The sequence below is a fragment of the Miniopterus schreibersii genome (assembly GCF_964146895.1).
Source record: "Miniopterus schreibersii genome assembly, chromosome: 18".
NCBI classification, from domain to species: Eukaryota; Metazoa; Chordata; class Mammalia; order Chiroptera; family Miniopteridae; genus Miniopterus; species Miniopterus schreibersii.
Window position 1 is genome coordinate 14,052,162 of NC_138121.1, and position 23,608 is coordinate 14,075,769.

The following is a 23,608-nucleotide window of genomic DNA, read 5'->3' on the forward strand; positions in this document are numbered from 1 at the left end:
GGCCGACACTCTAACCACTGAGCAAACCAGGTAGGGCAAATTTATGTTAATGTTAAATGCAGAGTCAGCTTTGGGGGGAAAAGTCTAGGCAGCTACCTAGACAGAGTTAAAGACCTCACTCCGTCTCACCCCCACTAACTGAGCTATATCTCATTGCCTCTGGAGAGATACAGCTCATAAGGACTGCTCCAATGGATGCTTCTTAAAATGCAAATACAACATTATTATTAATTACTAATGTTATGAACATTAGTCATTAACACTAGTGTGGGCTACGATAGTTATATCAGGCCTTGAGGAGGAGCAGATTTGGAGATGGAACAGGAGAAAGGGAGTGTCTGAGGTCCCATTAGGATGATTAGAGGAGCTGTTTCCCTCTTTTTAACACGATAAACCAGGCTCAGGGGTTGAGAAATTTGCCCCTGACACCAAGGTAGGGCGCATTTGAGGCAAGTCTACAGCCCATGCACTTGTCCCAATACTGGGCTCTCAGAAAGGGATGGTAATTCGCAAAACATCTCTTAGTGCCCAATATTGCCCCAGGATGGTTCTAGATGGGGCAGAGAAGCACTGAAAAAAAGCTTGATACTTAACATATACATTTCAATATCCCATCATTTCAGAACATGATAAAAATAGAGGGAAAACAATGAGAATTAAAAATTTTAAAGTAAGCTCTTTGGGCTCATTCTAGAGGGGGGAAAGCTTATACTGTTCCTTTCACCTCTAGAGTTTTTGTTTTCATTTACTTGATTTTATTAAATGTCCTTAAGTAGTTCCCAGGCTGGTGATCCTCTGAATCATGGGTGGCTGGCATTCCAAGCGGCTACCTCTGGGATGGGTGAACCTTTACTGAACTTTTGTGGGTCAGAGTGTCTGTTCCTTTGGTCCCTGATCTGATCTGCTCCACATGGGAAATCCCTGTCTGGGAGGAGCAGATGGGAAGTGAGGGGGCCAGAGTTCTAGTTCTGACCTTCACTGGCAAGGGAATAAGTTGGCAAACATGTTACTTACTCTCACCCCCTAGAAAAGTGGTCTGTAGAGGGACCTTCCAAAGCCAGCTCAATCTCAGATCTTAACTCTCCCTGCCTTTCTGAGATTCTGGAAAGCCCTCACTTGCCCAATCCTATTCATTCTCCCTGCAGCAGAAGAACAGAAGAAATGTCTGCCAGGAGCTGCTGCTCTGCCCAGTCCACCCCACACAAATCTTATATGCCCCAGAGCCAGGTATGCGGAGCTGGCCAGGGATGGCCCCATCCAGCTGGGGCCGAGAGGCCCATAATACTGGGCACAATGGGGATGGGGAGGGGCCCATCCAGGGAAAGGAGCACAGGGGTGAGTCCAGTCCAGCAGATCTGGGGACAGGCTCCAGGGTCATTGTAGACATAGGGGTGAGAGCTGCAGTGAAGGCTGAAGGGGAGGTAGCCAGATGTGGCTGGTGGGCAAGAAGGAGCCCCTCAAGTGGTCTCCAGGAACGAAGGAGTAAGCAAGGCCATGCAGCAACCTCAGAAAGGACTATGGGCATGTCTTGATCTTCAGCATGGAGGTGGGGTGGGGGCAGCACAGAAAGTCCTACCTCAATCCCCCCCACACACACTTTCCTTTCAGTGTTATGACCAGGTGCTGTTGGGCATTTGTCCTGTTTTTCTCCTTCCCGCCCCTATCCCTGTCACCTCAGAGCTCAGCCCCCTGTCCAATTGATTGTAGAAAGAATGAGGAAGGATGTGGGGACAGATGGATAGATGGATGGATGGATGGATGGATGGATGGATGGATGGATGGATGGATGGATGGATGGTTGAGAAAAACAGATAAAAAGGAACCAGCAAAAGAGAGAGACCAGAGAAGCAGGAGGGAAACCATGAATAGTGGTATGGAAGTGAGGAGGAGGGTGAGGAGTGCCTGGTACCAGAAAAGACCATGGGTGTGGGTGGGTAGAAATAAACAATTAACTTAAAAAGATCACTATAAAAAGGTGAGGGCCATTGTGTATTTGAACTTGGGGCCTGGGACACAAGGTAGGCCTGGATGGTGAGGTGGAGGAGTTGGCTCCAAGAGAAGCTGACTGAGCTGCTGGGATGACCCTTCCTCTGAAACAACGCAGTGCAGTGGGTTGGGGACAGGGAACGTCATTAACGAGACAACATACTCCTTGGCTGATGGGAGGGGAGGGTATTCATGGGTTCACTTGGGGTCCCAGGGGCTTTGCCGACCCTGCACTGGGCTTTGGCATGAAGGGATGGAGAGGCTGGGCCTCTTCCAAGTTCTGTCTGGTGGCTTGGTCACTAAATCCCGAGGATGTCCTGATGAGAACACCAATGGGGAGCCCTGGGCTGGCACAGGCCCTTTGCTGGGAATCTGCAGTAAAGTGACACGAAGCAGAAGGCTGCCTCTAGATGTCGCCATCTGGCCGTGTTGACGTCAGCTGCAGCTGGAGTAGAGGGAAGTGTTCCTGAGAAGGTGAGGCCCTGAAACTCACCCCTAGGTGGAGCAGGGTCTCCCTGGGACTGCAACCTGGAACACCCTCAGGAAGCCTCACCAGACCCTGGAAGTCCTTGGGATGTGGTGTGGGGGAAGGACCCTGTCCTGTGGTCACTCAGCCCTGACTTGTGTGGAAAGGGGCTGTTGGGGTCCCAAGGTGGGCTGTGGGTGGTGGAGGAGCAGCTGCCACCTTTTCCAGTCTCCCCAATGTGGGTGTCCCCCTCTGTGGACTGCCCCTGAAACCTTCCCGCCCCCACCAGCTTCACTCCCTGCAGCCAGTCCTCGCAGCTACCCTCCCAGCAGCTCTGGGATCCATTCCCTCCTGCCCACCCCCTGTCCCAGCCCCAAGAATGGTCTCAACCACCTTTCTCGTTCCCCACCCCTAACATCTGCCCCCTCCAGTCAATTCCACCCTGTACACAGCAGTTAGAATGATCTTGGTCAGACTCAAATCTGACCATGTCACTCTTCTGCTCCGAATCCTACCATGGCTCCCCATCACCCTGGGGAAAAAGCTCAGAATCCTCCTCTGCAGGCTGTGTGGGTACTACAGTCACACAGGGATAAAGGAGTGAGAGAAGAGAAAGAGGTCTTGTCTTCCTCCACAAGCTGGAATCACCTCTTTCAAGAGTTGGGCTGGCCCCCTGGTCACTCCCGGGATGGACCCTGGAACCCTCCACCTTTTGCTCCTTTGTGTGGTTTTGAGAATGACCACAAATGCTCCTCCCATCAAGCAGTGGGGTCTAATTCCACTCCTCTTGAATCTGGGGAGGGGGGTTTAGCAACTTGCTTGTAACCAATAGAATACAATAACCAAGTGACACTGGGAATTGGCAAAGCTAATGTACAGCAAAGTCTTGATAATTGGTGAATCTGATAGAGGGTTGTGATGATTCGTTTTGTGTTAATTTAACTGGGCTGAAGGATGCCAAGAGAGCTGGTAAAACATTATTTCTGGGTGTGGCTGTGAGGGTGTTTCTGGAAAATATTAGCATTTGAATCAACAGACTGAGTAAAGAAGTGGATGGGTATCATCCAACCCACTGAAGGCTGGAATAGAACAAAGAGGCAGAAGGAAAAGGAAATTGGCTGCTTGTTGAGCTGGGACACCCCGTTTCTACCCTTGGACATCTGGTGGTCCTGGTTCTCAGGCCTTTGGACTCATACTGGGATGTACACCATTGGTTCTTCTTGTTCTTAGGCCTTTGTGTGTTTGGAATGGAACCACATCACTGGTTTCCTGGGCCTCCAGCTTACAGAAGGCAGGTTGTGGGACTTCTCAGCCTCCATAATCACATGAGTCAATTCCTTATAATAAATCTCACAATCATATGAGGCAGTATTATGAACCCATTTTACAGATAGTGAAACTGAGTTTGGAAAGGTAAAATGAAGTGCTCAAGGTCACAAAACTGGTAAACGCGGAGCTGAGTTTTGACCTCTGGTGTCTGACTCCAAAACTCTCTCTCAGCTTTCATGAGATTGCTAAGAGATCACTCAATTCTGCTGAATATCTATTCATTTGATAAAAAAAAAAAAAATGTGCCCTATCTGCTCTCCAAAAGCCTGGCAGGAAGGAGTGAGCTGTTGGCCCATTGCAACATTCTAATAGAAGCTGGGGAAACACTAGGAAGATGGAAATTGGATGGACTGGGGGGTGGGGGGAGTCCCACCCCAAGGCTGGGCCCTCTGCTTGTTCCTAGGATGGGCTGTGTGGATGCAACACAGGACAGACCCTGTGCATGGCCTTTCCTGTATCTCCAGTCAACATGGTCTGTGGAGTTTTGAGGACAAGAGCAGGTGGAAGCTAGGGGTTGGTGCTGGCCTCAAGCAGGCAGGCAGGAGGGACCAGCAGATCACAGCCTGCCCAAACTCCTGACCTTGTGGCCCTGGACTGGTCTCTGATCCCCCTCCCTGCCCTGAGCCTGGCACTTCTGGCCTTGGATAGGGCCCAGAACTCATCAGTCACACAATAAAGCCTACCCTCTTGCCCAGCAGCTGTCAGAATTTCTGAGAGAAAAAGAGAGAGAGAGAGTCAGGCATCTGCACAACGAGATTTGAACAAAAATGGTCATGGCACTTGTGTTTGTAAGAAAGAGAAACTGGACACCACTGACATGTTTTTCCTCCACATACTGGACAAAGAAGTCTGGTGCATCCATCCTGGTGGACTTTACAAGTGATATTGAAAAAAAAAGTGATGGTGGAAGATTATTATTTTCCCAGAACCTGCTAAATGTAAATACTGTAAGTGAGGGGGTGGGGTGGGAAATCAGATTACTAAACAGAGTGTACAGTGTGACCCCATGTTAAAACCCCTCCCCCTAGCCCTCTCATACACCCCTCTACCAGCTCCCTCGTGACTTACACCATTGGCCTGGAGCCAGCCTGTGGAGGAGGGGACCACGACTATATTGGGAAGGGGATGAGATCACCCAAAGGCTGGCAGATTTAGAACTGGGTAACTTTTTCCACCCATGAGGCTCTCAAGGGTTTCTGTGCTGGCTCATAAATCTTGGAGGGGAGCCCTGTACCTCCTTCCTTCTCAGGGGTGGAGATGGTGGCAGAAGCTGGAGAGGGCACAGGTGCTAGGCTAAAGTTGAGATAAAATGGCAAAGTGGATCTGGGGGTCCCCATGGCCCAGCTGGGACCCTATAAGAACTTTGCTCCCAGCAGATCTGAGTGTCCTGTCTTCTGTGGGCAGAGAGTACATTATGTGGGTGCAGGAATATCCCCGAGGATGGCCACCTGGTGGTGAGCTGAGCTGAGTCCCCTTGAGCCCAGCTCTAACACTCTGTTCTGTCTGAGATTCCTATATGCCAGCCTAGCCCTCCCCAAAGAGAACTTCCCCCTGTTTCCGGCCAAACCCAGGAAAACCCCTTGTGGGGGTAGCTGTGGAGGGTAGAGGTCTGGGGTCCAATTCCAGCTCAGAAAATAACTGAGTTCAGTTCAACTCCCTCCCTTAACCTCAATAACCATCAAACACCCTCAAACCTATGTTCCAGCCTCTCGGAAACATCACAGTGTGCCCCAGTCCTCTGAGCTTTCGCCTAGGCGGTTGTCCCAGCCTGGCTACCCTTCCCCACCATCACCCCTGAGCTGGGTCAGGTGTCATCGCTCCCCAAGTCAATGTCCATCATGTTGGCTTGTCCATGTTCATCTGGGGTGATCCTGAGGGCAAGGGCTGGCTCCAGGGAAAATGCTAAGATATGTTGGATGAAGGAAAGGGATTGTCCCTGGAAAAGAATGGGGATAAGAAGAAGACCAAAGGTGTGCCCAGCACTGTTCTGTGCCAGGGCCTCTAGAGGGACCTCAGAGCTTCAGTCCCCTTACACTCCACAGCAAACAGCAAGAATATGTTGTGGGCACCCTGCCCTGGACTTTGCAGGGGAGAAGCAGGAGCTGGGCAGAACTGGAATGAGCCGGAACATCCCCTCCTTAGCCTGTCCCTGAGCAGCAGGGCAGGGAATGGAATTCTCCAGCTGGATGGAGTTGTTCCTGGAAAATCCCCACAAGGCCTCCCAGAAACGTGCTTTTGTGCCTGACTCTGGCTCTTTCACATTGGAAGGGAGGGGCCTTTCGGCACCTGGGCTACGCAGGCAAGGCCCTTGCCGTCTTTGGACCCCTGGGCCTGCGCTCTGGGACAGCTGAAGTAGAGAGTCACATATCTATTGAGCACCATCTGTCAGCTTCACAGAGTTCTCTTAACTACCCTGAGAGGCGGGGTTCAAGGTGTCTATCATTTGAGAAGGAAGGTGATGCCCAAGGTCACATAGCTGAGTCAGGATACTAGGCCCACCCATCAAGGGTCACCCTGCATATCGCTCCAGTCCCCCCACACCATTCAGGATTCTCAAAAGGGCAGAGCGAACCTGCAGGCTGAGGATACCATTTCCAGCTCAGTCCCACTTGACCGAAAGCCTGTCCTGGCCCCATGCCTGCCACTCTCAGAATAACCATGGTGGTTCTGGGCACAGATCACTGACCATCACCTGGGACCTATTTTTGCTCTTCGGGTAACAAGGAAGTCCCACCTTGTGCAGTAACCACTTGGGGCAAAGGTGGAACATGTGACCCCCCCAACCCCAGCTGATCTTGCTGCCCTGTTGGGAAATGACCCCAGTAGGGAAGGGGGAGGCCTGGCTCAGCCACTCTCCCTTTCTCTCTCTGCCTCGCCACTTCCCAGAATCTGCCTTTCTAACCCTGTCCCCAATTCTTGGCAGCCCATACCCTTCCCTGTTCCCCAACACTCTGACCAGAAAGCCAAGATCATCTTCAGTTGTCCTCATGATCCATTGCTAAATCTTAAGCACAGAAAATTCTTTCTTACATCTAGTTGTGGAAACAAGTCCATTTCCTTAGGTTCCAGCTGGAGGGTTCTAGAATCCAGATGCAGAGTCCACATGGGGATCCAGCATCTAGAACTTGACTTTCAGCCCTTGCTGGAGTGGCTCAGTTGGTTGGGTATCGTCCTGTGCACTGAAAGGTTGCCAGTTCGATTCCAGGTCAGGGCACATACCTGGGATGCTGGCTCCATCCCTGTTAGGGGGAGTATAGGGGCCGGCCTATGGATGTTTCACTCTCACGTCGATGTTTCTCTTTCTCTCTCCCTCTCCCTTCCTCTCTGTCTAAAAATCAATAAAATTTTTTTTTAAAAAAATAGAACTTGACTTTCAGAATCTGGAACCCAGGAATCCTACGGGGCAGTGGTTGATGGCATTTGAGGAGATGACAGAGCTGTGGGCATACATACCACAGACACTCTGAAAGATCAAGTGCAATCTCAGGGGTCATGGACCCCAAAGGCCATTTATAAAGGGGTGATTCCAAGGGGTGGAGCCTAGGCATGCATAGAGGAGCACTCCAGCAGTCTTGGAGGGGCTCCTTTCTGCTGAAACCTTGTGTGTGGGGTGGGGAGGAGCATTGTGACCTGAACTCAGCAACATAAGATAAGCGCATAGAAAAAATACTGAAAGGAAACCTGATAAAAATGTTACTGTAACAACAAAAACAAGAATGGCTGTGGCTGTAATGACAATAATAGTAGTTATTCCCATTTTTCAAGGGCCAGTTATGTCCCAGCCTCTATGCTAAGTAAGGGCTTTGTTTGTGTTATCTCAGTTAATCCTCACAGCGTGCTCTCTCTCAGTGGCGGTGACCAGTGGCCTGTGGGGTGAGCTCTATAAGTGAGAGTGGTTTTGCCAGGTCTGCAGATTCCCTGGAGGTGGACAGATGAGCTCTCAGGCCCAATATACAGGGGATACTGTGCTCTCCCTGCCAGCAGCACTGGGCATGAGAGGGCATGGCTGGCCCCCTCGGGGATGCCTTTGGGGAGCCAGCCAGGCCCACTGAGCTGACCCAGGCCCCCACTTGGCCCTACTCCTCTAGGCGTTGGGGCTCGAAATAGCGGCCGTTTGAGAGCTGACAATCAAAAGGGAGCTAAAAAAAGTTCTCTCAGTCTGGGCTCTGTCGGACACGGCTCATAGGGCCTATTTTGGGGGAGAGGGTGCCGACGTGCCAATGGAAAATCCATGGGGCGGGAGTCTCCAAGGTGGAGGACCCATGTGCCTCCCTCTCCCCATTCTGGCCCCCCACCCTGAACACACGCATGGGTGTGTGCATACGCACGTGCGCGCACACACACTTGCAGCCGATAGCACCCCCTTCCTGACTGTTGGACTTTGTGATCCCTACAAGAAAGGGATGAGGAAACTGAAGCTCAGAGAGGAGAAGCGACTTGCCCAGGGTCACATAGCCTGGAAGTGGGCATGACAGTGGTCAGCCTGAGCCTCTGTGGCTCCCAGTACAGTGCTCGCCCCATAGAGGCCTTCTGGGGCATCGGAAGCTCAGAGGCGGTGCATTCTGGGTGGGACTCAGTAGGAAGCTAAGGATGTCTTGAGGGGAAGAAATCCCACTGGAAACTCCCAGGCCAGTTCTGAAGGGACTTTGCCTATCTGTAGGAGAGGCAACTGTGCAGGGCCTTGTCCTAGGGTTAGCCCATCCCCCCACGCTGTCCCTGTGACCCCCTTCCCTTCCCCTTACCCAGGCCCCCAGAGCCTGGCAGCCCCTGCCAAGTTTCCAGGGAATGTGTCGGATAAGGGGCTAGTGCTCATGACTCCCTCTAACCCAGCCGCTATCTCTGACCCTGCTGCCACCACCAAGTAGGTAAGAATAGCAACAGCCCCTGCGAGTGAGCATGCACACAGGGACAACATAGCAACGTACCCAGGCAGCCAGCACCAGCCCTCAGATTGAGGACAAGTCTCCAGTTCCCCCTCCCCATCAGTCCCAGCCCCATTGGGCTCCCCCACTTTCCTGGGCCCGAAGCCCCACAACATTTTATGATAAAGCACCAGGCTTCACCTTCTGCGCCTGCTGCCTCAGCGGATGGGATCTGGAGGGGAGCACACGAGCTTGTTGATCTGGCCTGGGGCCTGAGCCCTGCCCTCCACTGAGGAGCTGTGTGACCTGGGGCTGGACATTGTCCCTCTCTGGGCCCATAACCAGGGAAAAGTGGCACACCAGCTCCCTGAAGAATGGGAAACTGTCAGCAAGGCCTCTCAGGGGTAAGGCCCCTTGTCCTGGTAGCCACACCCTGGCCTGGCTACTGAATGCCCCTATGAACTCTGACCCTTTGGCTTCCTGATCAGCGGGGATGTGGATGGGGTAAGCGTGTGGGAATCCCTGGGATATGATCACAGGGTGAGCATGGAGCATGTTGTGGCTGAGATCCCTCCGAGTCTTCCTGTGACACTCCTGTGGGGGTGTTCCATTGCATCGCATAAGTGTGTGAGGGTGGCTGCATTACTCGGGGAAGAAGCTGTTGTCATGGAACCCAGAGTGAGCGTCACCGTGACATAGGAAGTGGGGAGATCTAAGGAGCCTTTTGTTCAAGTTCCTGAGTCACTGTGACACCAGGGGGTAATCAAGGGAGCCATGTCCCCCAGTCCCCACGTCAGTGGTATTAGCAGCTCTTACAGCCTGAGTCACTGCGTGGGTCAGACCAGCCCTCTCGCTTCCTCACCCCTCTGCTCCCAGCCCCCTTGCTCTCCTCATCTTCCCCCTGTTCTCTTCCCCTTGACCCTCAAACCTGCCTCCTGTTTCCCCCATGTCCCCACTGACCCAAGGAGTCCCAGGGGCAGGAGGCAAGGATGCTAGGGAAAGGGTGGGATGGAGGAGCCGAGGTGAGCTCCTAGCACAGTTACACATTGTGACATAGGCACCAGGCAGACCAGACTTTAACATACACTCACACACCCACAGACACCCACAGACACACACCCACACACACCCCCACCCCCCCACACACCTGATGAAATGACAGGCCCACCAAGGGGTCTCCCAGTTCAGTCTGTCAACACTAGCCCTGCCAGGTAGGTTCCCACACCCTGCAATCATATATTTGGGTCCTCCCACATCTCTGAGGCCCTGTCATTAGAAACATGCTGTCCTGCAGCAGCAGGACAGCTTGGAGATGAGATTGGAGGAAAACTTCCACCCTGAGGCACAAGGCAGAGTCCTGGGGTGGTAGAGGTGGGTGTGGGTGGGGTGGGGCTCTCTGAGATTTCAAGACTGTTTCTTTCTTTGTGAGTGAGGGCTGGACTGACCTCTGGGCCTCTTGCTTCAAGAGCCCTAATCGCTGGGGCTGGAAAAAGTTTAAAAATATCCTCATGTTTACATTCTTTCCAAGCCTGCCTCCCATCCTCACTGCTGGGTCTCTTTGATCTGGCCCTGTGCCTCTGGAAGGGGCCTGGGAGAGGAGGAGCACGGGCTCCCCACTGGGGCAGACCCCACCACTCCTTCCAGCTCCAGACCATTCTAAACCCTGCAAGACCCCTCCACATCAACCAGAGAGAGCCTTGGAGCTGGCAAGCAGCCAAGGCTGAAGGGGAGTGTCTTGCCCAGGGTCAACCAGTAGGGCCGCATGGAGGCTCACAATGGGGCCCCTCTCCACACTCCCTTTCAAAAGCCTGGGCCTCATGTTCTCTTCCTGCTGTATGCCTAGCACTGCGCTAAATGCGTTTTGTGGAGATTATCTCATGTAGTCCTCCCAACAACTCCATTTTATCAACAGGTAAACCAAAGCTCGGAAAGGTGAAGTGCCTCATCTGGAAACACACAGCAAGGATGAGGCAGAGCATGAATCACATGTTCTTCTACCCACATTGAGCCACCAATTATCACCTACCTTGCCCCAGCAGGGTCTAGGCCCTGCCTGCTTGCAGAGCGGGGTACACTTTATTAGCGTGAATTCCACAAGCACTTGCTGACCCACCACCAAACCCACAAACCTTTGTGACTCAAGAGAAGCCATGCCCCTCTCTAACCCTTGCTTTTCTCTATAAACAAACTGAGGATCACAGGGGAGACTTATGAGATGCTCAGGGAAACTGAGCCTGTGTCCCTGAGGATTGTGGACCTGTGGTCAGCCCCAGCATAGACAAAATCAGACAGTGGCCTGGGGACTGGAGGCCCAAGAAAGAAGCCCTCAAACTGGGGGAGATGCCTTCATTTGCCCTGGTATCCTGTCATTCACTCTTTCCTTTGATGGTGCCCCACCCACCTGCTCACTAACCCATCCATCCATCCAGTTATCCACCCACCTACCTACCTACCTATCCATCCAGAACAAGGACACAGAAAGCAGGTGATTCCAGGTTTTCCAGCTCAGGTGCTATATCCCACTGGCTGGATGAACTTGGAAAGATCCCTCTACCTCTTTGTGATTCACTTCCCTAACTTCATAAGAAAGAGCTGGCCTGTGTGATCTCTAAGGCCCCTTCTGGGGGATCTCATGGGAGCAGAGACCTTCTGAAAACTGTAACTCAACAAACTTCTAGAGAAGTAACACGACAAACCTCAACCACACAATCCTACCTTGTGCCCTGCTCCCAAGACCCCCAGTTGCACCCCTTAGCCTCCCTGATCTTCAAGATCCTCCACTGGAAAGTGGGGCCAATAATCCCGCCCTCACAGTTTGATGGGGAGATTAAATGAGATGGCTGCTTTCAAAGGGCTTTGTACCCTGAAGATTTCTGAGTGAATACAGGCCAAGAAAAGGATCTTAGGAGAGGGGGAGGGGAGGAAGCTCTGCTTGGACCGCAGTAGTCCACAGAGCCTCCAGTGTGGGGGCCTAGGCCCAGGATGGCTGGGATCAGCCTCAGAATCCATCCCTGGGCTGAGGATCCTGGATGAGTCTCCCAGGCTCCCCTCGGCCAACCAAAATGCCTGTCCCATCTCTCTTGGCCCCCTTCCTACAGAATCTGCCAGGAGTGGAGAGATTATCTCCTAAAAATAGGGCCTGGGCCCCACTGAGGTTGTTTTTCTCCCTTCCCCGTGATTTACCATCATCAGCTCAGGGTGCCTAGGACAGCAAGTCCTACCCTGGCTCCCCAGAGACCATTGGGATGGAGGCATGGGGAATCAGCATGTATCTGGGTTCAGTCAAGGGTCAGGTATTAGAAGTCAGTCTGGAGGTGTGGCCAGGGCTCAGCAGGGCACCAGGGCCATGGCTTAATCTTGGCCCCGAGTATAGGGTTCACCTGGGGCAGGGGCAGCCATGGGGGTTTCTATCCCACCCCAGGTGTCCACCTGAGTGATTCCCCTTCTCTGACTTTCTGCAGACTCCCCATGCACTGACCAGCCTGTGTGTGAAACACAAAGGTGCCTTGGGGCCAGCACTGGGGCAGAAGGACCCATCCCCAGCCTTACCTCTCCTGTTCTAGCCCCATGGGACCTTCACGATTCCTGCCCAGACCCCTCCTGAGACTGAGAGACCTCTATCCATCCCTGTGTGCAGGTGACTCATGCATAGGGACACAAGTGTGCTCACACATGAGCACAAGACATGGATTTACAAGGTGCCCTCCTATAGCAAAGATGGTATCCAGGAAAACACAAGAATGACACTCTCAAGGACACCCTTCTCAACCATCACCTCAACAGAGTTGATCCATCCATGGTCTGCAGCCAGTGGTCTCCGAATGCCCGTGGAAATGACCCGCCCTGCTCAAGATCTCACCATACAGGGGACCCTAGCCTTATCCTTCAGCCCCCAGACCCTTTCTGTACACAGGAGATGGGGAAGGGATAAAGGGCAGATGGACACAGGTAACACACATACACATGGATGCTTGGACATGGGCACAGCAGTCCCCTAGGGCCCATGCCCAGCTCTGAGGCTTTATTATTGGACAAGCATGCGGCCATTTGGAGCGCTCCCACAGGCAGCCCATAAAGTCAGTGTACAGACATGTCTGGTGCTGTTGCCTCCACCGCAGGGCAGATGAAGGGCTTCTGCTCTGACCTGGTCCCATGGAGCTGCAGTGCTGGGCCCTCTCCCAGCAGATTCAGATGGACCCAGAGGCCAACCTCCCAGCTGGGGTTGCCTGGACAGTTCAAACCGCAGCCTTCAGAGGCACACTGTCCACTGGCTGATCGAGGTCCTTCTTCCTCGCCAAGGTCAAATGGGTGAAGATGAGGATGAGGAGGATGCCTGAGGGGCCCAAGAGGGATGCGTCAGCCTGCAGGAGGGGCCGCGGGACTTGTCCATCACTAGGGACTCCCTGCTATTTGTATTGGTTTAACGAGGAAGCAGTTTCCCAGACAGCATCCCCGAGGCTGGGCTGGCATGACTCTCTGGTCCTGGTGCCTGAGGAAGCCTGAATGCTTAGCCTCCTGGGCTCTTACCAGGCCCTGTCCCCCCCCCCAAGGCTGCCCAGAACTTTCCAGCCTCCAAGATCCCCTTCTCTGCAGGACTTCTCTGTGGGAGTCGTCCTGGGAGCCAATAAGTTGTTCCCATGAACCTCTGAGAGAAAGGCACACTATAGCATAGCATTGTGCTAGAACCAGCCAAGCAAACCAGCCAGGAAAAATTTAGCTGGGATGCGGGGGCTAAAAAATAAATAAAAAAGAAAAAAAAGGGATGGAGAGGGAGGCTTGGACTGAAGGAATTAAGCTAGAAAGACCCAGGCTCTGCCATACCCTGGCTGTGTAACCTTGGACAAGTTACTTAACCTCTCTGAGCATCAGAGACCCTAGCTGGAAAATGGAGAGATGCTAGGATCTACCCCACAGGGCCGTGGGAATGATTCAGCGCGATAATCTCACGCTTGGCATAGGGCCTGCCACACAGTCACTGTGTAATAATGTAACAGTAAATGCTGTTCTCAAGGATGACAGTGGTGAGTATGGTAACAGGAGGCAAGGGCATAATGACTGGGAGAGTTGGGAGGGATTCCTCCCCAACCCCTCCCCCTGGGGACAAGGGCCCTGTGTTATGCAGAAACTGTGGCTCCGACCATCCATCACCCGCCCCCACCCATCACCCGCCCCCACGCAGGAGCCCAGCCTCCTTTACCTATTGCTAACAGGGTGCCCACGAGGATGCCCACCGCCGACAGCTTCGTGGGCATGCCCTTCATGCGGCCCACCTTGCGCATGCACTGTCCCTGCACGTTGCAGCGGCACACTATCACTGGGGGCAGGCAAGAGAGGAAGGTAAGAGTGGGAGGGGTCCCCCCAGCTGCTTGGAGCTCCCAACCCAGCCCGGCTGGTTGGTATGTGTGTTTTTGTGAACATGTATGTATTCATGTGTTAGGGGCATGCATGCTCCTCTGTGGGTGTGCCTGCATGCACGAGTCTGCATGCCCAGCCACAGATGAACAGGTGTGCACAGGCATGTGCTGTCCATGTGAGCCTGCATACACATGTACCCAGCCCCTCCCCCTGCATCCAGTGGTTCCCTCAGGAACTGCAGGCCTCACCTCGGACCAGGAGCTGCCACATCCGGGCATTGTGGCTGACAACTACAGGGACTAAGTATTCACGTGGCTCCACCCAATGCAGGGCCAGGGTGAGGTAGGCGTGGGAACCTGTTGGAACCATAAGCAGTGATCAGAATCACTAGCCTGGAAAGGCCCTCTGGGGCTGCTCCCCCTTGGCCCAGCCAAACACCCACAGTGGAAGGGTATCTCACTTCAAATGCCACCCCCTCCCTGCCTGGGCCACAGCGTCCCTGCTTCCCCCACCACACACCATTGAGAGCCTGGATGCGCCAATCCCGCTGCATCGTGGGGTTGGGACCAAGGGCAAAATTGTAGGGACCATGACCATCAGCCAGGTCAGAGTCCTCGCTGGGTCCACTGACAACCACACCCTGGTTCTTGCGGGGTGTGCAGAGGTGTTGGGTGGGCACAAGGGCCAGAGTTGGGGCAGGGGCAGAAGAGGCCTTCAGGAAGTGGATCATGAGGGTCACAGAGGTTCTCCGTGTCGGCTTATCTGCAGAGGAGGCAATGCTGAGCTGGCCCGGGCCCTTGTGGGCGTGGGGATGAGTCTCAGGTCCCTGGGCTGGGCCCTTTTCACCCGTCAGACTCACCCTGCTGATTCCCCTGCCACACCCCTCCCTCCACTCTACCCCTCCCCTCCATCCTCATCATTGCCCCACACCAGTCTCTTCTCAAAATGTACTTCACCCCAGTCACTATCCAAACAGCTGCCACACCTTTCTTTTTGTGCTTTTCTGGGATGCCAAGCTTGTCCTCGCTGCCCCACTACCACCAGTCCCACTGCTGGAGCCAGGACCCAAAAATGTGGAGATGGCCTGACTGTAGAGGAGCCACTTCTGCTGGGTCTGTGCTCCCTGCCTCCCTGACTTACCTGCCCCTGCGCCAGCGCTTCATCCTACCAGTGTCACTCAGTCCTCCACACCTGGCCTCAGTGTCCCATTCAGGCTTATCTCTTGACATGCCTGCCCCAGGAGAGCCCTTGGCCCTCCTTCCATCTGCCCAGCCCCCACCCTCTGCCCCCAGCCTGTGTCTGAAGCCAACACCCTGAGAAGTCCTCGGGTGATAAGGGGCAGGGTAGGGGGATTGCAAGAAGGTGGTCTGAGGGGAGGCAGAGGCCAGGCATTCTCAGAGAGCGACACTGGACTCAGTCCCTCATCTCTCCATCCTGCCTGGGGCAGCGCAGATGCCAGTAAGGGCCCCAGGGAGGCAGCTCTGTCCTGCCTATCCATCTGTCTGTCCAAGGCTTGTATCCTTCTCACAGGCCCCCACCGCTGCCTGGCCATACCTGCATCCTGGGCCTCCACGAGCACTGTGTACATGTCCCCCGGCCGGGCGCCCTGCAGGGACCGGGCCGTGTGCACCTCCCCGGAGACCTCTTTGATGCAGAGCCAGCCCTCTGAGTCATTGACCAGGGAGAACCTGAGGCCCAGAGAAAATGGGAGGAGGGGAGGCACTGGGATCATATATGGGATCTTGCTAAGAGGCTTGCAGGGCCATGTGACTGCTCAAGTTCCATATCCTCTCTGTGACGGGAGTGGCAACAGTTCCCTGGGGTACCTAGTCTCTCTCCCCAGCTTCAGGGACTTGTTGGGGGGCAGGGCTTGAACCACAGATACTGTGGAAGGGACTCTCAGAGCATGGGGGTACCTAACTCAACCCTACTAGTCCCAGGTCACCCCACAAAAGGACCAGGATTGGGCACCCTGTCTGTGGTGCAGACTGGGTGAGGGTACTGAAAAGGCTCAGTTTAGCCAGAATGAGGAGGCATCATCTGAGTTCTCATGGGGTCCAAATACCCTTCTTCGTGTCCTGTCCAGCTCATCTAGCCTTGCTGCTCCTCCAAGTAGTCATAACCTTGGCATTAGCCAGATCAGGTCTGAGAAATTTTGCAGGCCATAGACAATGTGAGTTGCCTCTGAGGCCCTGGGGTCATCTCTGGGGAGCAGGGGAGGTCCAGCCCAGATAAGGGGCTGGGCTCTGGCTCACCTGAGGGGACTGCTCATGGGGTCTGAGGGCTGGATGGTCAGCAAGAGGGAGCCAGCTGGGGTGCTGACTGGGACGCTGGCCTCATAGCTCTCCTGGTCCAGCTTGGGGCCTGGCACCACCTTCTCCACCAGCACAGTCACTGTGGCTGTGGCTCCAGGGCCCGGGCCTGGCCCCACCAGCTCTGCGACGCTCTGCACCACCACCAGCAGTTTGTGACTGGGAGTTGTCTCATAGCTGAGGTTCTGGAACCAGTGGGGCATGGGTCACTGTGGGGGCTGCGGTGTGGCACACTTGCTGTGCATGCCTGTGTGCATGTGTGTGCTCCTTCCCCACCCCAAGGCCTTTACCTTGAGGAGTCGAAGTTGGACATGACCAGAATCTGGCTCCCAATCCAGGCCAAAGGTCCCGTCCGCATCCCCTGCCTCAATGGCAAAGTCCATGAGGCGGAAGGCAGGCTCAAGGTCAGCATCAGTGGCCATGAGTGTGGCCACCAGAGTCCCGGGCTCTGTGTCCTCAGGGAGGCTTATGGGCTCAATCTGCAGACATTTGGATGGGCTGTGAGTCCCCCATCAGCACCTTCCCAAGGTCTCCTCCCCTGCTCCTGCTTACCTGGGAAGTGGTGAACTCGGGAGCATGGTCATTGATGTCTGTGACTGTGACAGTAACCTCACACGTGCTGCTGAGACCTGAAGCAGAGGAGGGCATGTTGGGAAGGCCAGAATAGGTACAAAGGAGACAGGGAGCCTAGGTTATCATCAGGGTCACCATCAGGGTCGCCATCAGGGCACTTACCACCCTCTGCTCCTCCTAGGTCAACAGCCAACACCTGAAGCAGGATGTTCTGGCCAGCATGGAGGGGGAGAGTCCCCAGTGTCACACTGCCAGAGGTGGAGTCTAGCTCGAAGGCTCTCCCCTCGGTCCCCTCCTCAGGCTCAGGGCTCAGAAGCCGATACACAACTTGGGAATTGGGGGAACCAGGGGCATCCATGTCCTCTGCCAGCAGCCTAGTCACCTTGGTGCCTACAAAGACAACACCCACATGGGTGGGACCAGGGTCCAGTCTGGAGGCCTTACCTCACCCACTCCTCTTTTGTTCTGGACTGAACCTGAGCTCGTGTGTGTGTGTGTGTGTGTGTGTGTGTGTGTGTGTTGTGGGGGTCATTAAGGCTGGCCCCATCCCAGAGAAGAGCAAGATGGGATGGTTCCTAGAGACACTCACCCCTCCCCCAGCCCCTGACAAGGCCTATAGCCCACCTGCGGGACTGAGCTCAGGGATGCTGATTGGGGGGCCACGTGGGGGGCAAGTAGGCACGTGGTCGTTCTCATCCATCACCACCACCTGCAGCTCCAGAGGTTCTGTGTAGTCCTCACCATGGGTGTTCTGAGCCCGCACCTGGAGCAGGTACTACAGTGGGCAGTGGGGGGCTTCAGATGAAGGCCAAGGGCAGCTCCAGCCTGGCCTGGGTCTCGGCTCCCTTCTGATGGCTCTTTCACTGTCTCAGTGCCTGTGGGGGATGTGACACCCCCAGAAGCCAAACGGACAATGACTAAGCACCCCTTAGCCTGCCGTCCTGGCTTCCCCCTCACCTCACCTCAGCCCGGGCTTCTCGGTCCAGCTCCCTGGTCACGTAGAGTTTCCCCTCTGCATCCACATCAAAGGGTCCAGGGGGCTGGCTCTCCAGGTGATAACGTACATCCCCACCACTCCAGTGTACCTGGGGGGGGACACAGAATGAAGATAGCCCCGGACAAGAGGCAGGAACAGCTTGTGTAAGCCCTTATTGCCCAACTATTCCCAGGTGGGGCCTCGGCCCCAATTATTGTGTGACCCAAGGCAAGTTGCTGTCATCCCTGAGTCCAGGTGGGGTCCTTGTGTTTGGGGCACTTGTGGTTGTGGCAGTTCCCTGGTGGCTTTGCGCTGCTCAGACCCTGAGCCCTGCCCACAGTGCCTGAACGACCAGGTTGTTTGATTCTCTCCCCTCAGGCAGGGCCTGACCCTGGTGCATTCCTAGAGGAGGCCTGAGACATTCCTGGCCTGAGTGACAATCCCCATGGCAGCAGGGCGCAGCAGGGGGGTGGCAGCTGTTCTCTCTGAGGAAGCCTGGAGCAAGCTCTGGAGGTCCCAGCACAGAGCCACACCTGCCAGAGGATAGCAGGTGAAGGGCTGTGGGTCTGGTCCCAGGGCCTCAAATGCCCAACCCTCTCCATGATGAGAACTGATAGAGACAGTGGAGGGAAGGGCACAGGTAGGAAAGGATGTGGGATCAAGTGGGGCCCCAGACACCCCCCAAAATTTCCATGAGACTCAGATCCATCTGCACCATCCATGGGGCTACTTCAGCCACTGACAACCACTTACTCACCTGGGAAATGTGGTGTGGGTATGGAACTTTGAGGTTCTCTGCCAGGTGGACAGGATCTAGGGGCACCCAAGTGCTCTCTACTATGGAGATATCTATAGTAGCTGTGGCCTGGTGGCCTGAGGCCTGGTCACCCATATCCTTGACCTGTACCAACAGCTGGTAGGGTTCCTCCAGGGCCTGGTCTAGGCTGGTGCTCCCTAGAAGAGACAGAGTGGTCAGCTGAGCAGGGGGCTAGGGAGCAGGGATTCAGGGCATCCTGCTCAGCAAGGTACCCAGCACAAAGCCAAGCGTATGGCAAATGTTTGTAATACTCTCTTGGCCAAGGGATGAGAAGGACTTTTAGCACCATTGTGGGCATCCAACCAGGACTTGACAGTTTGCAAAGTCACTCCTATATCTGTCCACACAATGAATGACTGGTAGACTGGATGAATAGATCACCAGGATGGGGGGAGGGAGTACAGGGTGAATGGGTAGATGAATAAATGGCTGGTTGGATGAATGGATGGTTGACTAGGTAGATGGATGGGAGTTTGGGGAACACTAAGATGGATGGGGATTTAGGTGTGTGGATGAGTTAGTTTGGATGGATGTTTGGATAGATGGACTACATGTGTAGTTGGGTGGTGAGTAAATGGGTAGCTGGCTGGGTGAGTATATGACTGGCTTTTCTTCCTAGCCCCAGACCATGCCTCTGGTGTGAACTCTGAGGTCTAGGTCTCTCTTGCTGTCAGTCCAAAAGTCTCCCAGCAATATCCTGGGCTACAGCCTCTCAGGTCTCTCCTGTCTTTGTCCCTCAAGCCCAGGTCTCCATAGTGTAAGGCTAAGGCCTCCATCCACACCATTTTTTAACTCTCCATGCAAGGTCCTGCCTCCATGCATGGTTCAAACATGGCCTTTGCCTTGAAACTCTCTCCATCTAGAATGTTCTTTCCTCCTTCTCTATCTCTCAAGCTCCAATCCATCCTTCTATTACCATCTTCCCCAGCTATCCCTGACTCTCCCTCCCCATCACTCCCAACTCAGGCTCACCCTTGGGGCTGAGGGCCAGAGCCCCCAGCCGAGGCTCCAGCTGGAACATGTCTGGGAAAGGCTGGGCCGGGGCCTGGTTCAGGATGTGGAATCGGAGATCTGAGTTAGCTGTTCCTGGTTCATCTTCATCCGAAGCCTCAAGGAAGAGGAAGGGAATGCCTGGTGTGTATGGAGAGGGCAAACCATAAGGGGTGCAGAGGGTGGGAGAGTCTTCCATTCCTCCCTATCTCTTCCTGGTCCTTTCTTTCATATCCATCATCATATCAGGACTCAAGGTAAGCCACAGCTTTTCACTTCACTTCACAGATGAGCAAACTGAAGCCAACGTGGATGGGACTCACCTGAGGACCCTCAGTGGGGTTGAGGAGCACAGGATGGGACAGAAATGGGAGGAGGCAGCTTGGGCCATGGCTGCCCTGTCCCTATGCTGACTCCCTGACCATCTTTTTACTCTGCTCTCCCGTCAATGCCCACCTGACCTTGCTGTGAGCTAGCTGCCCTGGCCACTCACCAGGCCTGGTGCCCTGGCTCAGCCGAGCTCTGTAGGTGGCCTGGGAGAAATGGGGCACCTGATCATTTTCATCCTTCACATGCACCAGCACAGGCTGTGGGCCCCACGACACACGTCCATCCTCAGTCTGCAGGGTGACCTGCAGGGAAGGGTAGTTAGTGCCTGCCCTGCCTTCATTGCTCGCACGGACACCTGGCCCCACCTTACCTGTAGCTGGTACTCCGCCTGTTCCTCTCGGTCCAGGGCTCTGGTCACCAGCAGGAAGCCAGACTCGGGATCCACAGCAAAGAGGCCCTCAGCTGCCACGCCTGGGTTTCCTGACAGCACAATCTGGCCCTCAGCTTTATCACGGGGTAGTGGCAGCTAGTGGAGGAGAACAGAGGTGAAGAGAGTGGGGGCCAGGGCTGGGGATGCCCCCTCCACCCAATGGTCCCATTTTATATGTGGGGAAACAGAATTAGAGAGGGTTAGAACTTGCCTGAGGTCACACAGCCAATAAGTAACAGAACTGAGATTCAAAGCCAGAGTTCTTCCCCTGTACCTGATGCTCCCTAATACTCCCTGCCCTTCTTTCTAAAGCCTGAAACTTCTCCCCCAATACTTCATTCTTTAACTTAAAGGTCTACTTTCTTCTGGGATTAAAACCTTGCTAGTCGTGCACACTATATTGCATATTCTCCGGAGAGCAGGGTTTAAAAGTGAGCCAGAGCAAGAAGAGAAAGGAGTACTGGAGGTAGGAGAAGCAGGCAGGACTCGGAGGGAGGACAGCCCACCTTGATCAGGTACATCTTGGTCAAGCTTACCTTGGTCAGGTACAAAGGGAAATTTCCACCATAGTTTTCTGGGACTTCAACGTGCAGCTCTGCAGGCTGGGCCTCGGGGAAAGCCTGTGGGAGGATTCTCACCTTGTCAACAGGCTCTGTCTTCCTGCCATGACGCTGGGGACCTGACAGGGAGGGGAATTTCTCCCTCTTCCCTGGACCTAGCCATACCTTAGCATATCCACCCTCATAATTCCACAACAGGCCCATAGCCAGCTCTGACCCCCTGCCCCCAACTGCTACCATCTGTGGTCAGTGTAACTGGTCCAGGTGGAGTGGGGAGCAAGGGCGCCAACCCCCAAAGCCAGGATCTGAAGGAGGGGAGCAGGGCTCAGCTCACCTGGGGGACGGAGAGGCAAAGCAGCCACAGCCAGGCAGGGACCATGGTCAGGAAGGGCCTGAGGGACATGGCAGTGAGGATCCAGCCCAGATTGGTGGGCAGAGAATCCCTCCCATCACCCTTCCCCACTCAGCTCCAGGCCTTGACTTCCCCAAGCCCCATGGGATATAACTGTCCCTCCTTCTTCAGCTGAACCTCCTCCTACCTGGTCAGTATGGGGCAGGCAGCTTGGCCTCCTTCTGTCCCCTGTCCTTCTATGCTGTCCCAGCAACTCTCAGAGCTGCCCCTCCCCATCCCACCCACGTGGACACTGCCACTACCCACTCCCACCCTTGTCTCCTGCCTCAGCTCATTCCAAATGCATAGACAGAGGGACCTCACGACAGACTGGCCTCCTCTTCCTCCCCTAGAAGGACCTGTGGCTCCCCATTGCTTGCAGGGTACTGTCCAGCTGCTCAGCCAGGCCCACCAAGGCCCCCAGGCCCAGCCACCCTGCTGCTTCTTGGTTCTTGCCCCGACAAGGATCTCCATGGGAGTTTCATCTCCAGACCTTTGTCTCCTTCCCACCTTAGCCTTCCCAAATTGTAGATCCCAAAGTGGTAATTTCCTAGCAGCCCTGAAAATCACAAAAGCTTGGGAAGACCCTGATGACTCTGAGGGTCACTTCCTGCAGTTGCCTCATGTTGCAGGCAAGGCCTGAAGGACAGGCCCTGACCAAGGTCACAGAGGATTAATTAACCACGGGCAAATTCCTCCTGGAACAGAGGACTCTTTCTTGGTTCAGGGTCTCCAGGACTGTTCTTTCTTCCACTGCCATCCTTCAGACTCAGAGTCCCCTCAGGGCAGGAGCCCTGCCCCCATCTTGACATTTTCCAGCACTCAGCATGGAGCTGGGCACACAGAGCATGGACAACCATTCCACTCCTCCCTGGACAACGGGAGGACAAGGCAGTGTTTCTCCTTCCCCCACAACCAACCCCACCTCAGCCCTGCCCACCCCTCACCCCAACTCCCAGGCCTTCACCTGCTGGTGCCTAAGGCTGGCTTCCTTGGTCCAGCTGCCAGGTGAGAAGGCTTTTTCTGCAAGGAGTGCTGGCTGGACCGGGCTGGGTGGAGTAGGGCCGGGCAGACACTTGAGCAGGCAGGGCGTACACTTGAGCAGGTAGGCGGTCCCGCCACGCTTGCTCAGGAATGGAAAGCACCACTGGGCCCACAGCAGCAGGCCTGGCCCTGCCCAGCCCCCCAAGTTACTCATTGACTTTGGAAAGCTGGGGGCTGCTCAGCATCAGTCACTGCCAGCTCCAGGAGGTAGGGAGATCTTCAGCCTGGCACTCCTCCCACCCCTACACAGCCCAGTGGGCACTTCTTAGACTTCTGGGCTTGGACAGTACAGTGTGCGAGTTTCTCATCCGCAGATTCAACAAACCATAGGTTGAAAATATGCAAAAAAGAAATTATGTTGTTGTTGTTGTGTAGTCAGGCCTACGATGGTTACGTCTTACTGAACATGCACAGACTATTTTTCTTCTCTTTATTCCCTAAACAATACAGTATAGCAACTATTTACACAGCACTTATATTGTGTTAGGTTTTGTAAGATGGTTTAAGTATTAGGTATTATAAGATTAGGTATTATAAGATGATTATAAAATATATCAGATATTATATATGATTTAAAGTTTACGGGAGGATATGCAAATACTACCCCATTTATCTAAAGGACTTGAGCATCCTTGGATTTCGGTATCTGGGAGGGTCCTGGGACCAATCCCCCACAGATATGGAGGAACCGCTGTACTCACGCACCCCCATGCACCATCCACAGCTCCACCTTGGCCCACTCTGTTTCTTTTGCATGGATGCCCTTCCCACCCCTTCATCTGACTGGTGAGCACCTGCTCAGTCGTCTGTACTCAGCTCATATTCCCTTCTCCAGGAAACCTTCCCTGGGCTCCCGGGCTTGCTCAGGGCTCTCCTCTGGGAATACCTCCCCCACCTCAGGCCCCGTGCTATCTCTATCAGTGCAGAGAGCACACCAGATTTTTATTGTCTGTCTCTTCCATCAGACTGAGAGCCCCTCCAGGGCAACATGCAGGGACCCAGCAATGACCTGGCCCTTGCCCAGCCTTGGCATCTTCCGTCTGTCTTGTGGAACTAAGACAAGGAGCTGGGGTTTGTACATGAAGGAGAGATGAGCAGGGCATGACCTGAAGTGGGCACTCAGGGCTCCAGACCACTTACCAGGAGGACAGTGGGTGGGGGACAGTGGCCAGTGAGACCCCTGAGGT

General features: G+C 54.4%; 1 protein-coding gene across 5 annotated transcripts; it reads right to left on the minus strand.

The window, feature by feature from the left end:
* Nucleotides 1-12,594: 12,594 nt before the first annotated feature.
* CDH16 (cadherin 16) lies at nucleotides 12,595-22,718 on the minus strand (the record flags this gene model as incomplete). Of its 5 annotated transcripts, none has more annotated exons than XM_081118246.1 (18): nucleotides 12,595-12,976; nucleotides 13,841-13,957; nucleotides 14,247-14,354; nucleotides 14,518-14,760; nucleotides 15,553-15,686; nucleotides 16,254-16,495; nucleotides 16,601-16,789; nucleotides 16,863-16,939; nucleotides 17,046-17,273; nucleotides 17,508-17,658; nucleotides 17,846-17,968; nucleotides 18,617-18,813; nucleotides 19,649-19,807; nucleotides 20,160-20,298; nucleotides 20,367-20,522; nucleotides 20,963-21,046; nucleotides 21,321-21,378; nucleotides 22,345-22,718. In XM_081118246.1, 17 exons carry the CDS (start codon nucleotides 21,363-21,365, stop codon nucleotides 12,879-12,881), a joined length of 2,490 nt encoding a protein of 829 aa, XP_080974372.1. In that variant the 3' UTR covers nucleotides 12,595-12,878. The 5 variants fall into 5 exon arrangements, with proteins under 5 accessions (XP_080974372.1, XP_080974375.1, XP_080974374.1 ...); XM_081118249.1 differs by having other exon boundaries at nucleotides 12,604-12,976; nucleotides 17,508-17,646; nucleotides 22,345-22,501; XM_081118248.1 differs by lacking the exon at nucleotides 22,345-22,718 and adding an exon at nucleotides 21,888-21,975 and having other exon boundaries at nucleotides 12,604-12,976.
* Nucleotides 22,719-23,608: the final 890 nt, after the last annotated feature.